The 15,553-nt window shown below is 43.1% G+C and overlaps 1 protein-coding gene across 1 annotated transcript in view; it reads left to right on the top strand.

Moving 5' to 3' along the window:
* LOC146861755 (metalloprotease TIKI1-like) overlaps positions 1–15,553 on the top strand; it is a 1,236,995-nt gene that overhangs the window by 832,973 nt on the left and 388,469 nt on the right. The window contains exon 3 of the mRNA XM_085640940.1: positions 5,428–5,574. Coding sequence (XP_085497066.1) covers positions 5,428–5,574 — 147 coding nt within the window. The remainder of the gene's footprint in view (positions 1–5,427; positions 5,575–15,553) is intronic.

A 15,553-nucleotide genomic window follows, 5' to 3' on the forward strand; every position in this document is an offset into this window, starting at 1 on the left:
GGGGTTTCTTTAAGGAGAAGCCAAGAATTGAATGGGTACTCTCACTCTCCTATTTTCAATACATAGACTGGGATTTCCTTCTAATTTCTCAGTCTGTTCATCCTTACCATCATCCATATGTGCCCATATGTGGGTTGTATGTAATGCTATATGTTTCCCTTTTTCATATGTATTTGCCTCTATGAATATGGGTAGATGTATGGGTATACATGGGCACGTGCTTATTAACACGTACCTGCAATTCTGTTGGTCTATGTTCAATTGTATAAAGCACAAAAAAGGAGGATCAGGGCCAAGAAACCTGCACCAGTTGGTTATCATGTAATGTGGCTACAATTTTGAATAAAACAAGGTGCAATGAGCCTGGGACGTGACCCCCATACGTCCCAAGAAAAAGTGGTGAAGAAACCACTAAAACAAATTAAACATGAATGGCCCTTCACTCAAAACAACAAATAAACAATTAGTGAAGGCAAATTGTTTTCCATAATCAAGCACAAAGGAATATGTTGTTGTCTTCCCAAATGAAAATAGCAATAGTCGTTTTGATTGCAGAAAACGGTTCCTTTTATTCTTTTAATCCATAGATAAATTAAAATACAGCACACAATGGACAAGACTGCAGACGCGTTTCGTCCTCTTGTTTTGAGTGCAGGGTTCAATTGTATGTTTATGTCTGTGACTATGTGCCTGTATGTCTTTGATCCTATGTGAATAAATACCAGCATGTATGATGATGAGTGTGCATGGATATCTAAATCTGAATTGGCTTGTGTGCATGGGTGCTTATATGTCTTTTTTTCTGTTTGCATGAATCTCTAACCGTCTATTGATTTCTGTACATTGTCTGGGGCGAGGCTGAGTCAGTGAGATTTCAGGGGTGTAAACCTCAAATTTAAAAAACAGTGGGAGGCCGTGTAGCAGGGTGTGCTCATAGAGGAGGTAGATTACCCATGAGAGATCGCAAACTTGTGAGTGCACCTTTCATTTTTGAATCTGATAAATGGGTTTGTACCCAAAACTATTTTTGGTAATTATGCTTCCACATGATTTGTTAGATTTTGTTGGTGGGATACTCCAAGCCTTCCTGGAGAGGTTCGGACTGCCTTAGAGCTCTTCCTCAGTGCAATGAGGGGCTGGGATTAAAGCATCTTCCAGGGTTGCTTTTAGCTCATAATCTAGCTCTGCAATATAAAGGATAAAAATACCAGGAGAGGAGGAGCCAAGATGGCGACCGGGACGGCAGCGTAGACTCCCGGCTCCGTGAACCTCCGCATCCCGCACGGATATCCTGCACGAGATCCTCAACCTGTGCTACGCGGTCGTGTTTCTGAAGGAGAGTGGCACCCGACTGTGTGACTCCGAGGTTTCTGGCTGCGGTATCGCCGGAGAAACGAGCATTTGAACTTTGCGGCCTGTGCGGCCCTGGAGCCGGGACCTCAAGTGGACGCCGTGGCCGGGTGGCAGTTCAACAACAGCGGCCTGTTGTGACTGGGCGGAGGCGGTCCACCGGAGCGGTGCCAAACTCGGCCTACATTTCGTCGTGGTCGTTTCTACTGTCAAGTGTAGCGGTCCGAGTGCATGCCCGTGGGTGCAGTTCTCAGATCCTCCGGTGGCTGCCCCTGCCTTTGATGGTGAGCTGCCCGGCTGCCGCCCGTATCCTGCCCTGATCATTGCGGGCCGCCCCCGGCTTTTTACGGGAGCGGGTCCGTAGTGGGGACGACTGTTGCCCGTGACCACGCAACGGATAACTTTTCGCCTGCCCCCGGAACCCGGTCACCAGCGACGTGGCCATCGAGACGCTTGTCCCAGGGTCCCGGCCCCGGTGAGGATCGGGCATACTTGGCGGCCATCTTGTTGCGATGAAGCCTACCATCCTGTCCGCTGGGTCGCAGCGGGCTTGTGAGAGTGCGACTTTTGGGAGTGTGGCGGCGCGATCGCAGAGAGCTGTGCTGGGGTACGGCGACCTCCTCGAGGCCCTTGGTGCTCTTCACTCCTCCTTGATTCATGGTGTCGGGGTCTTGGGGAGTAAGCTCGACGGTGTGGCGTCGGCGTTGGGGCAATGGCGGCCCGCCTGTCCGCACGTACATAGGGACTACCCACACTGCGCACAGGAGGACACTTTGGCGGCCACCCCTGAGGTTAGTGCACGGCTGGACACTCAGGCCAGTATGCTACAGTGTGTTCGTCCAGCGGAGGGCCTGATCTGTCCCGGAGGCATTGGACCTGAGTGGGATGTGGTAGCCTCGTCCCGTACGTGCCCTCCTGCGACCCAGGGACAACTCCAGCAACTATTGTCTGCTTTGGCTGCTTCTGCCTTCCTGGACCTTGAGTGCAGTGCATATCCTGGGGCAGCACTGGGAAGCCTGTTTCTCCACGCTGCGGACTGTGTTGATGCTCAGAGACTTCCACCCCACCTGTGTGCGTCGCTTCTCGGACGTTTTTGGACAATCCTCTACCTTGGAACGTCGGATATGGTGCTGGGTCGAGGGGTAGGCATGGGCAGAATTCCAAAGAGTGGTCAGGGATAAGGCTGATCCTTCAGGGGTGGTCATCTAGTGGACGGGCGGGCTCAGGGGTTGCGTGCTCTCCTGGCATAGCTAACAGCATAATAGGTGCATAGTGCTCCCCATCTTTCTTTGAGAAGATCGCTTTTGTGCTGTTTATTGTTCACTTTGGGGGAAACTTACCGTGCGGGAGGGAGAAGCCGGGGGTATGTTTTGAAGGCCCTCCTCCAGTTTATTAATACTTTCTCCACCCCCCCGTCTGGTGGGGTTCTTTTCCTACTTCTTTTTCCCTCTTCTCCTATATTTCGGGTCTGGTTCCAGGGCGACAGGCACACTGCTGGGGGGGGGGCCGTACTCATCTGCAGAGGTGCAGGGTGGGGGGTTGGGGGAGGGGATTCTTTCGTCTTTTATCTCTTTTTCCATGGCCTCCTTTTTCTTCTCTGATTCTTTTTGTTTTTCTTTTTCTGGGATCAGCGTGATACACCTCCTTTGCTATGACTCGTTGCCGCTCCATGTGTACCACAATTTCCGGGGTGCTCTCCGGGAGTTCTGGCGGGGGACTGCAGGCGCAACTGCTTATGATACTCTTCCTCATCCTGATGTTCTTGTGTTTGCGCCATTGACCTAATAGATTGCTGTAAATCGTTTACGTCTATTACTCTGCATACCTGTAATTGCTGTTTGAAATTGTCTGGCACCTGATCCTTCTGCCTCGTTTCATTATAAAACGAAAACCTTTTTCTCCTGGTGCCCTACCTACGCTGTTCACAGTATTAGCATCACGATTCTGCTCCCCGATGTGCTGCCTGTGTTTACACTTGCCTGTTTTTGCTCTGATTGCTTAGCGGCCGGCCCCGGGGGGTTGTAGGCCCATACTTGTTCTCTATTGAACTGTCAATAAAGGTTTTAAAAAAAAAAAAAAAAAAATACCAGGAGAATTGTTGTGTTCCTTTCACCTAATATCCTATTTCATCTTCCAATTTCCCACTCCTTAAAAAAAAAACACAGAAAGAGGGTTATTGATATTTACGTTGCGCACATGCACTAGGCCTGGGCGGTAAATTCCGTTCCGCTCGCGGAATTTGCGTAATTTCGCGTTCCGCGGAGAACGCGAAATTGCTCAAAAGTCTGCATTCCGCGATTTCGCGAAATTTTTGCTTGTTCGCGTTCTCAAAATGCGTGTTCGCAAGATATTTCTCCCCGAGCACGCAAACAGCAATTGTGAACAGCAAAAAAGCATCGCGAACAAGCAATTCCGCGTGTTCGCGGAATTTCTGCGTGTTCGCGGAGATTTTTTACCGTTTCGCGGAGATTTGCGTAACGCAATTACGCAAATTCCGCCCACCCCTAACATGCACCCCATAACATAATGTCATTGTGGGCCCAATTCACAAAGCCAGATTTATTACCAGAGATGTATGCCTGTCAAATATCCACCAAGGAAAACCTAGCTTTTACCACTGCATAATTGTGAGTCACAACTTCATGCACTGGGGTGGGGTCAACCATGATTTGTCTTGCGAGTTTGTGAACTCCCACTAACTTGGTGGGTATTCTCAATATCCTGTTTGACCCTTTCTCACCTGAAAAATGGTCGTATATTAGCTGCAGTAAAGTGCTGTATGCAGTAAAGTGCTGTACTAAATCCGGTTCAAGGTGGGAAGGGCAATGCAACATCCCAATATTATGTGGGTGCAGAGAAGGGTTTCTTCATGAAGAAAAATGTTTTCCATGTGAAGAAAAAAATATAACTGCAAAGCAAGCTTTCCCAGTGACAAATTATATTGTTTGCACAATCTGCATTTGGGAAATAGTCAAATACACAACCAAAATATCACACAACATTGCCAGTAATATCCTTGGAAACCTGAGACTGGCACAGCTTTCCTAGCCTATGATTTCCAGCTGTAGTAAATCTGCACAAGAGTAACAACGATAGGGGTGCAGATTTACAACTTTCTTTCTTTCTTTCTTTGTGAATCAATTACTATATATCTGTAAGTTCCTGATCCAAAAATGAAACAGTTAAAACCTTCTCTTAATAGAATTAGGACAATGAGAAAACCCAACATTGATATAATCAACAAACCCAACTCAGGACCCCCAGACCCAACTGTAAAGCCAAGAATGCTTTCATATGAGGGGTTTCACACCCCATACACTGCCCATCTCCTGATGCTACGTCCGTCTCCATGTTCACTGTATGTTTGTTAGTCTGCAAGCATGATGCTCTGTTTGGCTCTTGACCTGTGTGCATGGATACCTGTCAGTTTCCAAGTCTTTATAGTTGTTTTAGGCATGTTTTCAGTCGATTTGTTCATCCTGTCTAACCACCCCTCTATATGCTAATCAGTCCCAGTGTCAAACATGTTAATGTATTCAAGCAGGGATTTGATAGGCATGAATCTCCGTAATATACCTTGATGTTCCAGAATAATGTTATGATTACTAAGGAGAATCATAATTGATGATAGTTACATCATAGCAAGGATATTATCAATGATGAAAGTTTGCCAGTGTCACCTGGCCATGTGTGCCTCCTTGTGTGTTGTAGTATTGTTTGTGCAAGTACTGTACCCAAGCCCATTCTATTATTTTCTCGCTGTTTCAATGGTTGTTCTTTTGATTGTGCCTTTAGAAACTTGTTTCATTTGTGATTATTCGGAACAAATATTTAAATTTTGAACATACTCTGTCAATAAGTCCCTATGTGTGTTAAATCATATAATTTCATCGCAAAGCTCCAGAAATCTGCACCAGTGTTTCAAATGAGATATGTCAACAAGTATCATCTCCTTATATAATTTGGCAATGGTACTGCCTAACTTGCGAGTGCTGCTTAATGCCCACACAATGCTTTACGGTTAGACAGCTATCTCTCACCTTTGGATTAATATATATTTCTGTTATTTTACTAAAGGTTATCTTCGCCTTAAATCAGACACTGTTACAGCAAGAAAGTCTTCGAACTGGCAGTGTCCAAATCCCATATACTACAGAGGATCTCATCAAGCACTATAACTGTGGCGACCTCAACTCCATCATCTTCAACCATGAAACCTCACAGGTGAGTCACTGTGGTTTGGAAATTAGCATTGCAAAAATGCATCGGGTAGGCCTGAAATGCTTACAAGTTAGAGGTTCCTGGACTGTTCCTCTGCAAGTAGCCCTCAAACGTAGTTTTGCAGACCATTTGTGGCTCCTAATTTAATAAATAAACAAATTTGATTGGATGAGGGAGATTGTTCTCCTGTCATTCATTTTGGGTTTGCTGACCCAAAGCCAAGTTCATGGACCCAAAGGCCTAGATTGCGGGCCGTTGGTCTTCATGTCCTGAAAAAAGTGAAGGAGCTATAAGATGCAGAGAGCATCCTGTGGTTGAGGAGAAGGTCTGAAAAGGAACCCCCTCGGTCCAAAATTGAAAAAACTTTTTTGAGTTGGTGAACACAGTATGGGTTTGCAAACAGTAGTAGCGCCAACAAGGGTGTATTAATTTCTAAGGGTTCACAATATTCCCCTAAAACATAAGGAAAAAGAATAAATAGAAATAAGAATGTGCAGCTCCCATATGGGTGCCCAAAGTCTCTGTGGAGAAGGAGTTGACCTCCTCAGGGCAGGTTGGGTGCAGGGGTTGACCAGTTTGAACAAAGGGCAAAAAGCACACTTGCACAATTGGATTTCTTTAATGGTCCATATATCTCTAACATTTTACCCGTTCAAGCCCATCAGTATTTTTTTTTAACTTATTGTTTCACGATCTATTGATGAAGCAAAGTAACTTCCAAGAGTAATTTATTTTGATGCAGAGTTTGGTGTACTTCCATCAAGCTCCTGTTTTTTCAGCAGAGTCAAGATTTCTATGGGAGTCAAAATGGGAACTGTCAATTTGCTGAGCCCATTTTTTTCTTCCTCCTCCAAGCCTTGACAGATCTGCACAAAATGTGGCATGCCTAAAATGTTTTTGGGAAAGTTTCATGCTAATTTGTCAAATGCACTAAAGGGGCCGATTCACAAAACTATTCTGAGATAAAATCCTAAACTTACTACTTTCGGTATTCACAAAAGGCATTTAGTGTGTAGCAAAGTTAGTGAATACCAGAAGTAGTAAGTTTAGGATTTTATCTCAGTTTAGTAGTAGTAAAGTTAGGAGTCCTAACTTTACTACTACTAAATGCCTTCTGTGAATACCAAAAGTAGTACGTTTAGGATTTTATCTCAGATTAGTTCTGTGAATCGGCCCCTAAATAAGAATGTACAGCTCCCATATGGGTGCCCTAAGTCTGTGTGGAGAAGGAGTTGACCTCCTCAGGGCAGGTTGGGTGCAGGGGTTGACCAGTTTGGACAAAGGGCAAAAAGCACACTTGCACAATTGGATTTCTTTAATGGGCCATATAGCTCTACCATTTTACCCGTTCAAGCCCATCAGAAACTTTTTTGTAACTTATTGTTTCACGATCTATTGATGAAGCAAAGTAACTTCCAAGAGTAATGTATTTTGATGCAGAGGTTGGTGTACTTTCATCAAGCTCCTGTTTTTTTAGCAGAGTCAAGATTTCTATGGGAGTCAAAATGGGAACTGTCAATTTGCTGAGCCCCTTTTTTTCTTCCCCTATTTGATTTCTTTAATGGTCCATATATCTCTAACATTTTACCCGTTCAAGCCCATCAGAAACTTTTTTGTAACTTATTGTTTCACGATCTATTGATGAAGCAAAGTAACTTCCAAGAGTAATGTATTTTGATGCAGAGTTTGGTGTACTTCCATCAATCTCCTGTTTTTGCAGCAGAGTCAAGATTTCTATGGGAGTCAAAATGGGAACTGTCAATTTGCTGAGCCCCTTTTTTTCTTCCCCTTTTGATTTCTTTAATGGTCCATATATCTCTAACATTTTACCCGTTCAAGCCCATCAGAAACGTTTTTGTAACTTATTGTTTCACGATCTACTGAGGAAGCAAAGTAACTTCCAAGAGTAATGTATTTTGATGCAGAGTTTGGTGCACTTCCATTAGGCTCCTGTTTTTTCAGCAGAATCGAAATTGTCTATGGGTGTCAAAATGAAAACTGTCAATTTGCTGATCCCCTTTTTTTCTTCCCCTTTTTGGTTTCTTTAATGGTCCATATATTTGTAACATTTTACCCATTCAAGCCCATCAGAGACTTTTGTTATTTATTGTTTCACAATCTACTGATGAGGCAAAGTAACTTCCACGAGTAATGTATTTTTGATGCAGAGTTTGGTTTACTTCCATTAAGCTCCTGTTTTTTCAGCAGAGTCAAGATTTCTATGGGAGTCAAAATGGGAAATGTCAATTTGCTGAGCCCCTTTTTTTCTTCCCCTTTTTGATTTCTTTAATGGTCCATATATCTCTAACATTTTACCTGTTCAAGCCCATCAGAAACCTTTGTGTAACTTATTGTTTCACGATCTACTGATGAAGAAAAGTAACTTCCAAGAGTAATGTATTTTGATGCAGAGTTTGGTGTACTTCCATTTGGCTCCAGTTTTTTCAGCAGAGTCGAAATTGTCTATGGTGGTCAAAATGGGAACTGTCAATTTGCCGATCACCTTTTTTTCTTCCCCTTTTTGGTTTATTTAATGGTCCATATATCTGTAACATTTTACCCGTTCAAGCCCATCAGAAACTTTTGTTACTTATTGTTTCATGATCTACTGATGAGGCAAAGTAACTTCCACGAGTAATGGTTTTTGATGCAGAGTTTGGTGTACTTCCATTAAGCTCCTGTTTTTTCAGCTGAGTCAAGATTTCTATGGGAGTCAAAATGGGAACTGTCAATTTGCTGAACCCCTTTTTTTCTTCCCCTTTTTGATTTCTTTAATGGTCCATATATCTCTAACATTTTACCTGTTCAAGCCCATCAGAAACTTTTTTGTAACATATTGTTTCACGATCTACTGATGAAGCAAAGTAACTTCGAAGAGTAATGTATTTTGATGCAGAGTTTGGTGTACTTCCATTAAGCTCCTGTTTTTTCAGCGGAGTCAAGATTTCTATGGGAGTCAAAATGGGAACTGTCAATTTGCTGAGCCCCTTTTTTACTTCCTCCTCCAAGCCTTAACAGATCTGCACAAAATGTGGCATGCTGAATATGTTTTTGGGAAAGTTTCATGCTAATTTGTCAAATGCACTAAAGGGGCCGATTCACAAAACTATTCTGAAATAAAATCCTGAACTTACTACTTTTGGTATTCACAGAAGGCATTTAGTAGTACTACTAAACTGAGACAAAATCCTAACTTTACGACTTTCAGTATTCACAAAAGGCATTTAGTAGTAGTAAAGTTAGTAGTCCTAACTTTACTACTACTAAATGCCTTCAGTGAATACCAGAAGTAGTAAGTTTAGGATTTTATCTCAGTTTAGTAATAGTAAAGTTAGGAGTCCTAACTTTACTACCACTAAATGCCTTCTGTGAATACCAAAAGTAGTAAGTTTAGGATTTTATTTCAGATTAGTTCTGTGAATCGGCCCCTAAATGTTTAAGTAAGCATACCAAAGCAGCTTTTCAATGGAAATTTGACCTAAGCATGACTGCAGCACTACACAGTCTCAATTACAGACCGTAAAGAAATATATAGAAGTATGTATATCCCTATGGGAGTGAAATCATGGTTCTCATAATTATATTAAAGTGCTGATATACTTTGGTATAGTAATAATGTCTAACTTTACCTTACAAAAACCTAGTTTAAAGTGACATGATAGTTAGGTCAAAATGCCAGTCATAACGTCACATTTTAAACACAAAAAACACTGACATTTATGAGTTATAGTTTACTGAGCTAACTAACTCACACCCCACCATGCCCTGCTTATAACCTGACATATCAGATCATTCGTGACAAGTGCAATGATTTCATTTCTTCGTTGATTTCACTGATTACATGCCAACTTGATTAAAGGATTTTATTTGGGTTACCAATCAATCCAGTAAACATGCAAGTCAAAAGTAAATTCAATAAGTACATTAGTACAATACACAAAGTGAAATATCTGGGTTGATTGAGATGCAATAGAATGAGATACAGAATTGTGATAGCCACAGTAATACAATAGTAGATAAAACAGGTGTTCCATAAAGAAATTTCCCTTCTCTACTCTAATTATATGGTTTAGACATAGGGTCCTCTATCAAGGGTCTCTAATTCGGGAGCATAAAGAAAAAGGTGTCAGCATGATCAGAGTTCAGTAGAAGTCCCAAAAAAAGGAAATCAGGGCCTCATTTGCAAGAGGCCTGTGCCGCTTTAGCGTCACGTTTTATGACGCTGCAGTGGCACAGGCCTCTCACATCTATGAAGCGATGCAAAGCCACCCTGCTTGGCTTTGCATGGCCTCATAGATATGGAGTAGGGCAAGGCAGCTGATTACTCGACATCAAGGAGGTGTTCCATGGGCATTTCTGTGGGTTTTCCCATGCAACACTCATGAGTTTTGACACATTCCCAGATTTAGAAGGAGCTGTAAACCTGGGAATGCGTCAAAACTGTGCTCCTCCCCAGAGGAGGTGTAAAGAAGAGAAATAACTTTATTTCTCCTAGTTTTTCCTCTTTCCATGTGTGCTGCATTCTGCAGCACACATGGAAAGAGGAAAACACCTCCATTGATTGCTTTTATGCAGGAAGGTGTCCCTTTCTGCACAAAAACAATCATGGCAACAACGCAGGCACCCTTGCACCATGATGCAAGGGTACCTGCGTTGGTACTATGCACCAATTTGTGAGTAGGCGGAAAGGAGAGGAATATCTCTTAAATATGGTGCATTCCTGCCCTTTCAAATTGGTGTAGGGCAGCACAGCAAAAAGACTTGCGATGCTGCATTACGGCAATTTTTTGTAAATGAGACCCTAAGTGTTTAAGTTAAAGCTTCAGACTTGTAAGAATAGGACACACAGAGAGGTGTGTACCTCTCAAAGTCTATAGTGATCTCCCCTAATACCAACTAAGAGAACAATTTAAAAGTAATAGGAGATTCGGAAACGTCTTATCTCCCTTCACACCACTAGGAACCAATCAAAGCGTCAATTGAGTGCATCTGCAATATAGCTGAATTCCCAACACATCAAACTGAGACTTCACATCTCCGCCTTGAACATATTGCCATCCTGGTACATAATTAACAGAAAGCTTCTTTTGACCATTGTTCCTCCACGTTCACTGCCAAGTCTCTCTCAGGCCTCTCTCTATCATCCATCTAATACAGACAATAAGCCTATCTCCACGAAATAATAAACATGCAAGAAAAGAAAAACATGTTGGCAAGCAAAATGCATTTCACCTGAGGTCAGCCTAACTTTAGCAAAGCATTTAAGGCAGTGGCAGCTCGTCTGCTTAAGCGTTGGAGAGTCGCCCCACTGCTTTAAGATAACCTGGTTATTATCATTTTATTTTTCACTACGGGCTGGGTTAGGGCGGGCCAGGGCTGGGGTTACGGGGGAGAAGTGGTTTGCCCACTCTAGGTGCGCATAATTGCTGCCTCTCCGGCCGGCCAAACAGTCCTTCGCACTTTGCATCTTCCCTACCAAGCTGCTTTACATAGCCTGGTGAGGAACACGCAAAGCCTCACAGTCCCCGCCTGAGCGCTGAATCACAGCGCTCAGACCAATCACAACGCTGCATTGCAGTCTAAATTGCGCTGCTTCAATTTTCCTCTGATGCCGATGTTAGCCATCACAATCAACATATGAATCTTATCAGATCAAAACCCTCAGATTTTCTTCATTTTTCATCTAGAGTTTTCCAAGTATTTCATTATAAAATACACACTGACTCTCCTCTAATTCAGCATTTTTTCTCTTTCTTCTTATTACCCCTCCTTTCTTGTACCTCTCTTTTTACTTTCATATACTTGTACCCCTGAAAGATTATGAATAGACATATTGCACACAAGGCAATTATCATAAGGGGCCTCATAATGGAACCAAATATTCCACTCTCAAGGTTTCTAAACCATATCCTACTTCTGAAAATCCTTTGCCAAATGCTTCCGACGCACCTGTAGCTTCCAACTCTTTTAGATCTCTGTTTAAATCTGTAATACTCTTGATGTATTTCTTCACTTCTTCACTCTTGTCCAGTATTTAGGTACAGCATTGCTGAACCTTCAACATCTTGCAGACTCTGCCCTTCTTCACAAGAAGTATGTCTAATTCAAGGCGATTCTGCATTTCCATAGGTCATACAGCTTCCATTTCAGTGTCCACAGCTAACAATGAAATTGCAGTACATTCTAGTAAATAGCTCATTAACTATAGTGGACAGTTTTCTAATTTTGAAATTCATCAAAACTACTCATACAGAAGGAATCAATGCAACTCTTATGTATCAGCTTTTGCAGCCCAGGGCGATCCCAGAGTTTGCTGCCTAGGGTCGTCCAGTGGAGGTAAGAACGGGGGTTGCGATAGACAACTACGAGTGGAGTGGGAGGAGGTGACAGACGAGGAAGAGAAAACTTATCTTGCACTCGCCGCTGCCCCCAACTCTATTCAGGAACTCTGTACAAGATCATCTAAATGCTCTACATGATAAATGTTCAGAAAGACTATTGCCAAATAACATGAGCCAAACCAACATCGGGGTAATGTAAAATATGCATGGTCTCCACAAACATAATTAACCCCAGGAATGATGAGATCCTTACAACCCATTAGTAATGGCCAATTTCTCCCACATAAAAAAATTTGACTACAATCACTATTTCCCATAAATTTTGTATGAACTACAGATTTACGTCCAAGCACACATTATTTCCCTTTATGTATCCAATCTAGAGTCAGTGCAGCCGTAGTTCCTGATTCTTGATGATATACTTCTTCTTTACTCACTTGTTTCTATACTGTTGGTCTTTCCCTAAAAACTTCTTTTCAACATCTGTCAAAGAACAAGTCAAATTGTTCCTGAGAGTATAATCAGTATCTAATGTCATTGTGGGTTTAAAGAAACATCTGGCTGTATCCATCTCTTGGCATTGGGGTGATGACTTGAATATTTAAACAAAGAAACTTCTCAAAAGACTTAATCATAGTTCGAAAAATAATACTGGAAATTACACTTTCCATACAAAAGGATACAAGTGACACCATATGTAAGAAGAATGTGATGATAAGTAATACCCCCTGCAGTGGATGCAGGTAACTCCGCACAGACATAGCAGCCGTTTACATCCATAGTGTCAATGTACTCTTAAAGCAACTTAAACTAAGCGTTTGAGGAACAATGTCCTCTCGATGAATTTAAATGCAGTGTCTTAAAATCAGATGTATGCAAAGCTACTGTCAGTAGGAATTCGGGTTCTAGGGGTAGGTCTAGATCTTATCTCAACTGATTTGGGAAGTGTAGGTGAATATAATCCTAAAAGCAAAACAATTAGTCCAACAATCAGTTATTAATACATCTGCAAATATGAGCTTACATCGATTAGGGTTACTAGTTTTCACAGCTTCACTAAAATCATACCATTGAGCAGAAATTAGCAGCAAGTGGATTTCTTCTGTATGTTTTTACTTATGCAGATGACAAACAAAGTCCATAAATCGTGTGATGAAATTATTTACAAAGTCTTCATGAGTGTTCCTTAGCTCTTTTCCGTCTTCTTCTAAATGGACCAATTCTTGGACAAGATCCGGTGAGTGAACTGTGAAACTGTCAATCCAAATAGCTGGGGTCTCCTGGCTGATAACCTAAGGAAACATCTTGGAAACTTAGGAAGGATTGGAAAAGGCGAGGTTACTGACTTCGCAAAAAAGGCAGCAAATAGCAAAAATCAAATTGCAGCCCTAAAAATGTAGCTAAATAAATCCTTGAAAATGCATAGTCATGATAAGGAGGAGAGTAAATGGCAGCAATGCTGGGTGGCAACGATATGATTAGAATACAGAAAAGCTCTCTTCGCCAAACGAAGTGTTGAGGAAGCCCAAAGATGGATTGGATTGTATGAGTTAATTAAAACCAAGGACCAGATGAAATTCTGGCAGTGCATCAATGAATGCTCTACCTCTAATCGCCAGGCTTCCGTTGCTAACATCGCCCCTGCAGAACGGGAAATTTACATTAAAGACCTATGTGTAGACCATCTGGTTGACTCTAGCAATGTAATGGCTCCTGATATGTATCACAAAAGGCAATCAGCACTTTTATCATATCGATGCAAGCAGGTGGCACCCTTGTCCCAAGTGGCATCCCCCCTGCAGTATACAAGTGGGGCTGTTGTGGCCGAAACTCCTCGGGCCGTACGTTGCTTAGATGGTCCACCTCTCGACACCACCACGGTCTGAACGTTAGTGCACAGACTCCATGGAGTGGTCAAGCGAGGGAAGGAAGGGGACAGCGGGCAGGGAGACCTGTAAAAAGAACAAGACAGGTAACAACAACATAATCACCTACTACTTCCTTCCTATACTAGCTGAACGGGAAAAGGACTCATAAGAACCCCTATGGGTATTACCTGTAAAGAAAGAAAAGTTATTTGCGTCTGCTCTATGTATCGCCTGGGTTGTGCAGAAGTACCAGCGGGACCTACAGGACAATGTAACAATCAAGTAGACATCATGGTTTTCATGTCACCTTAAGCCACGAATACCAAGAAGAAGCAGAGTCACGTACCATATAGGTTATCCAGCCTAGTAGAGACAGGGGAGTGGAAGAGCCGACCTCCAGCTCACTCTCTCTCTACCCCTGCTATGTGATACACAAAGAGACATACATCAAAGAATAGATTGTATCAATAATTCACCCCAAGTCACTGTAGAAAACCAAAAGGTTGTTTCTCTGCTGCAATGCGTCTTGCACAGAGGTCTGTCAATTCACCTACACGGTTTGGTTCCAGTGCCAAGAGAGGGCTCACAGTCCACTCATACTTGCACAGAATCACCACGCCCTGTATTTAGCCCAGTGCTCCGGGCTTGATCTCTTTAAGCAGCTTAGGGTTCCACAGTTTTCACTCGCCAGCGTGTGCACTCACTGTACTCACTGTAAATAAGGAGCCGTTCCCTCGCATGAACCGCCAAGGTCTCCAACGCGGGAAACGTTTAAAACACCCCCCAGCCTAGCGGGATATTTTCATATAGATAGAGGACCTGAAATCCTTGCAGGCCAAACCACGAGCTGCTTCGCAAAGAATCGGGAATGATTCCGCCAACGGAGCACCTCCCTCAAGGAACAAAGCGTCAATAGAAAAGGATGCCACCAAAATGGTCTCAGGATAGAGCTAACAGCATTTCCATGAGAGAAACAAGAAAAGTATGGTGCACGAAGCACCCCTACCAGCCTCGGAAGTTCGCTGCAGCTCCGCAAGAGTAATCTGTGCCTCCCTTGGTTCCGGGCGCTCTGAAAAGGAAACGCCTCAGGCGCGTGCTGATGTCACCGGCGTCAGCGCCGCCGAGACTCATGGGGCGTGTAGTTCTGCACTCTACGGTCGCGTAGCTGCACTGTATGCTCGGGCAGTGTTCTGTCGGGTGACACGTCGGTGGGATGCAACAGTACATTCCTCCTCCAAAGAACACTGACAGAGGCATGGTTTCCTCGAGAATTGTTTGTGGAATAATGTAACGTAGCGTGGCGCATGAACCCCTGTCGCTGGCTCCCATGAGTTTTCCTTGTCTCCGTATCCTTTCCAGGCTATTATGTACCATAACCTGGTCAGGTATATCTTGGAGTCTAGAATTCCCCTGACCTCATGTTCTAGGTTCTCGTTCACCAGCACCGGAGACGGTCCTTCTGAGGCTTTTGAACGGGAGGGTTTAAGAATGGACACATGGAATGACGGGTGTATCCTCAGAGCCGAACCACCACTGGATTGATGAGCTTCACTACCTTGTAGGGACCTATATACCTTGGGTTAAAGATGCTATATCTCTTGAACTGAATATTCATAGTGGACAGCCATACATAGTCCCCCACCTTATAGAAGGGGCCTGAACGCCTATGTTTGTCTGCGTATGCCTTATACCGCCCTTTTGCCTCTCTCAACCGTCTCTGTGTGTTTTTCAGGGTCTTCTGTATGTGTAACACTCTTTCTCTGACCTCCGGTA

Source organism: Triturus cristatus, chromosome 2_2, assembly GCF_964204655.1.
Source record: "Triturus cristatus chromosome 2_2, aTriCri1.1, whole genome shotgun sequence".
NCBI lineage: Eukaryota > Metazoa > Chordata > Amphibia > Caudata > Salamandridae > Triturus > Triturus cristatus.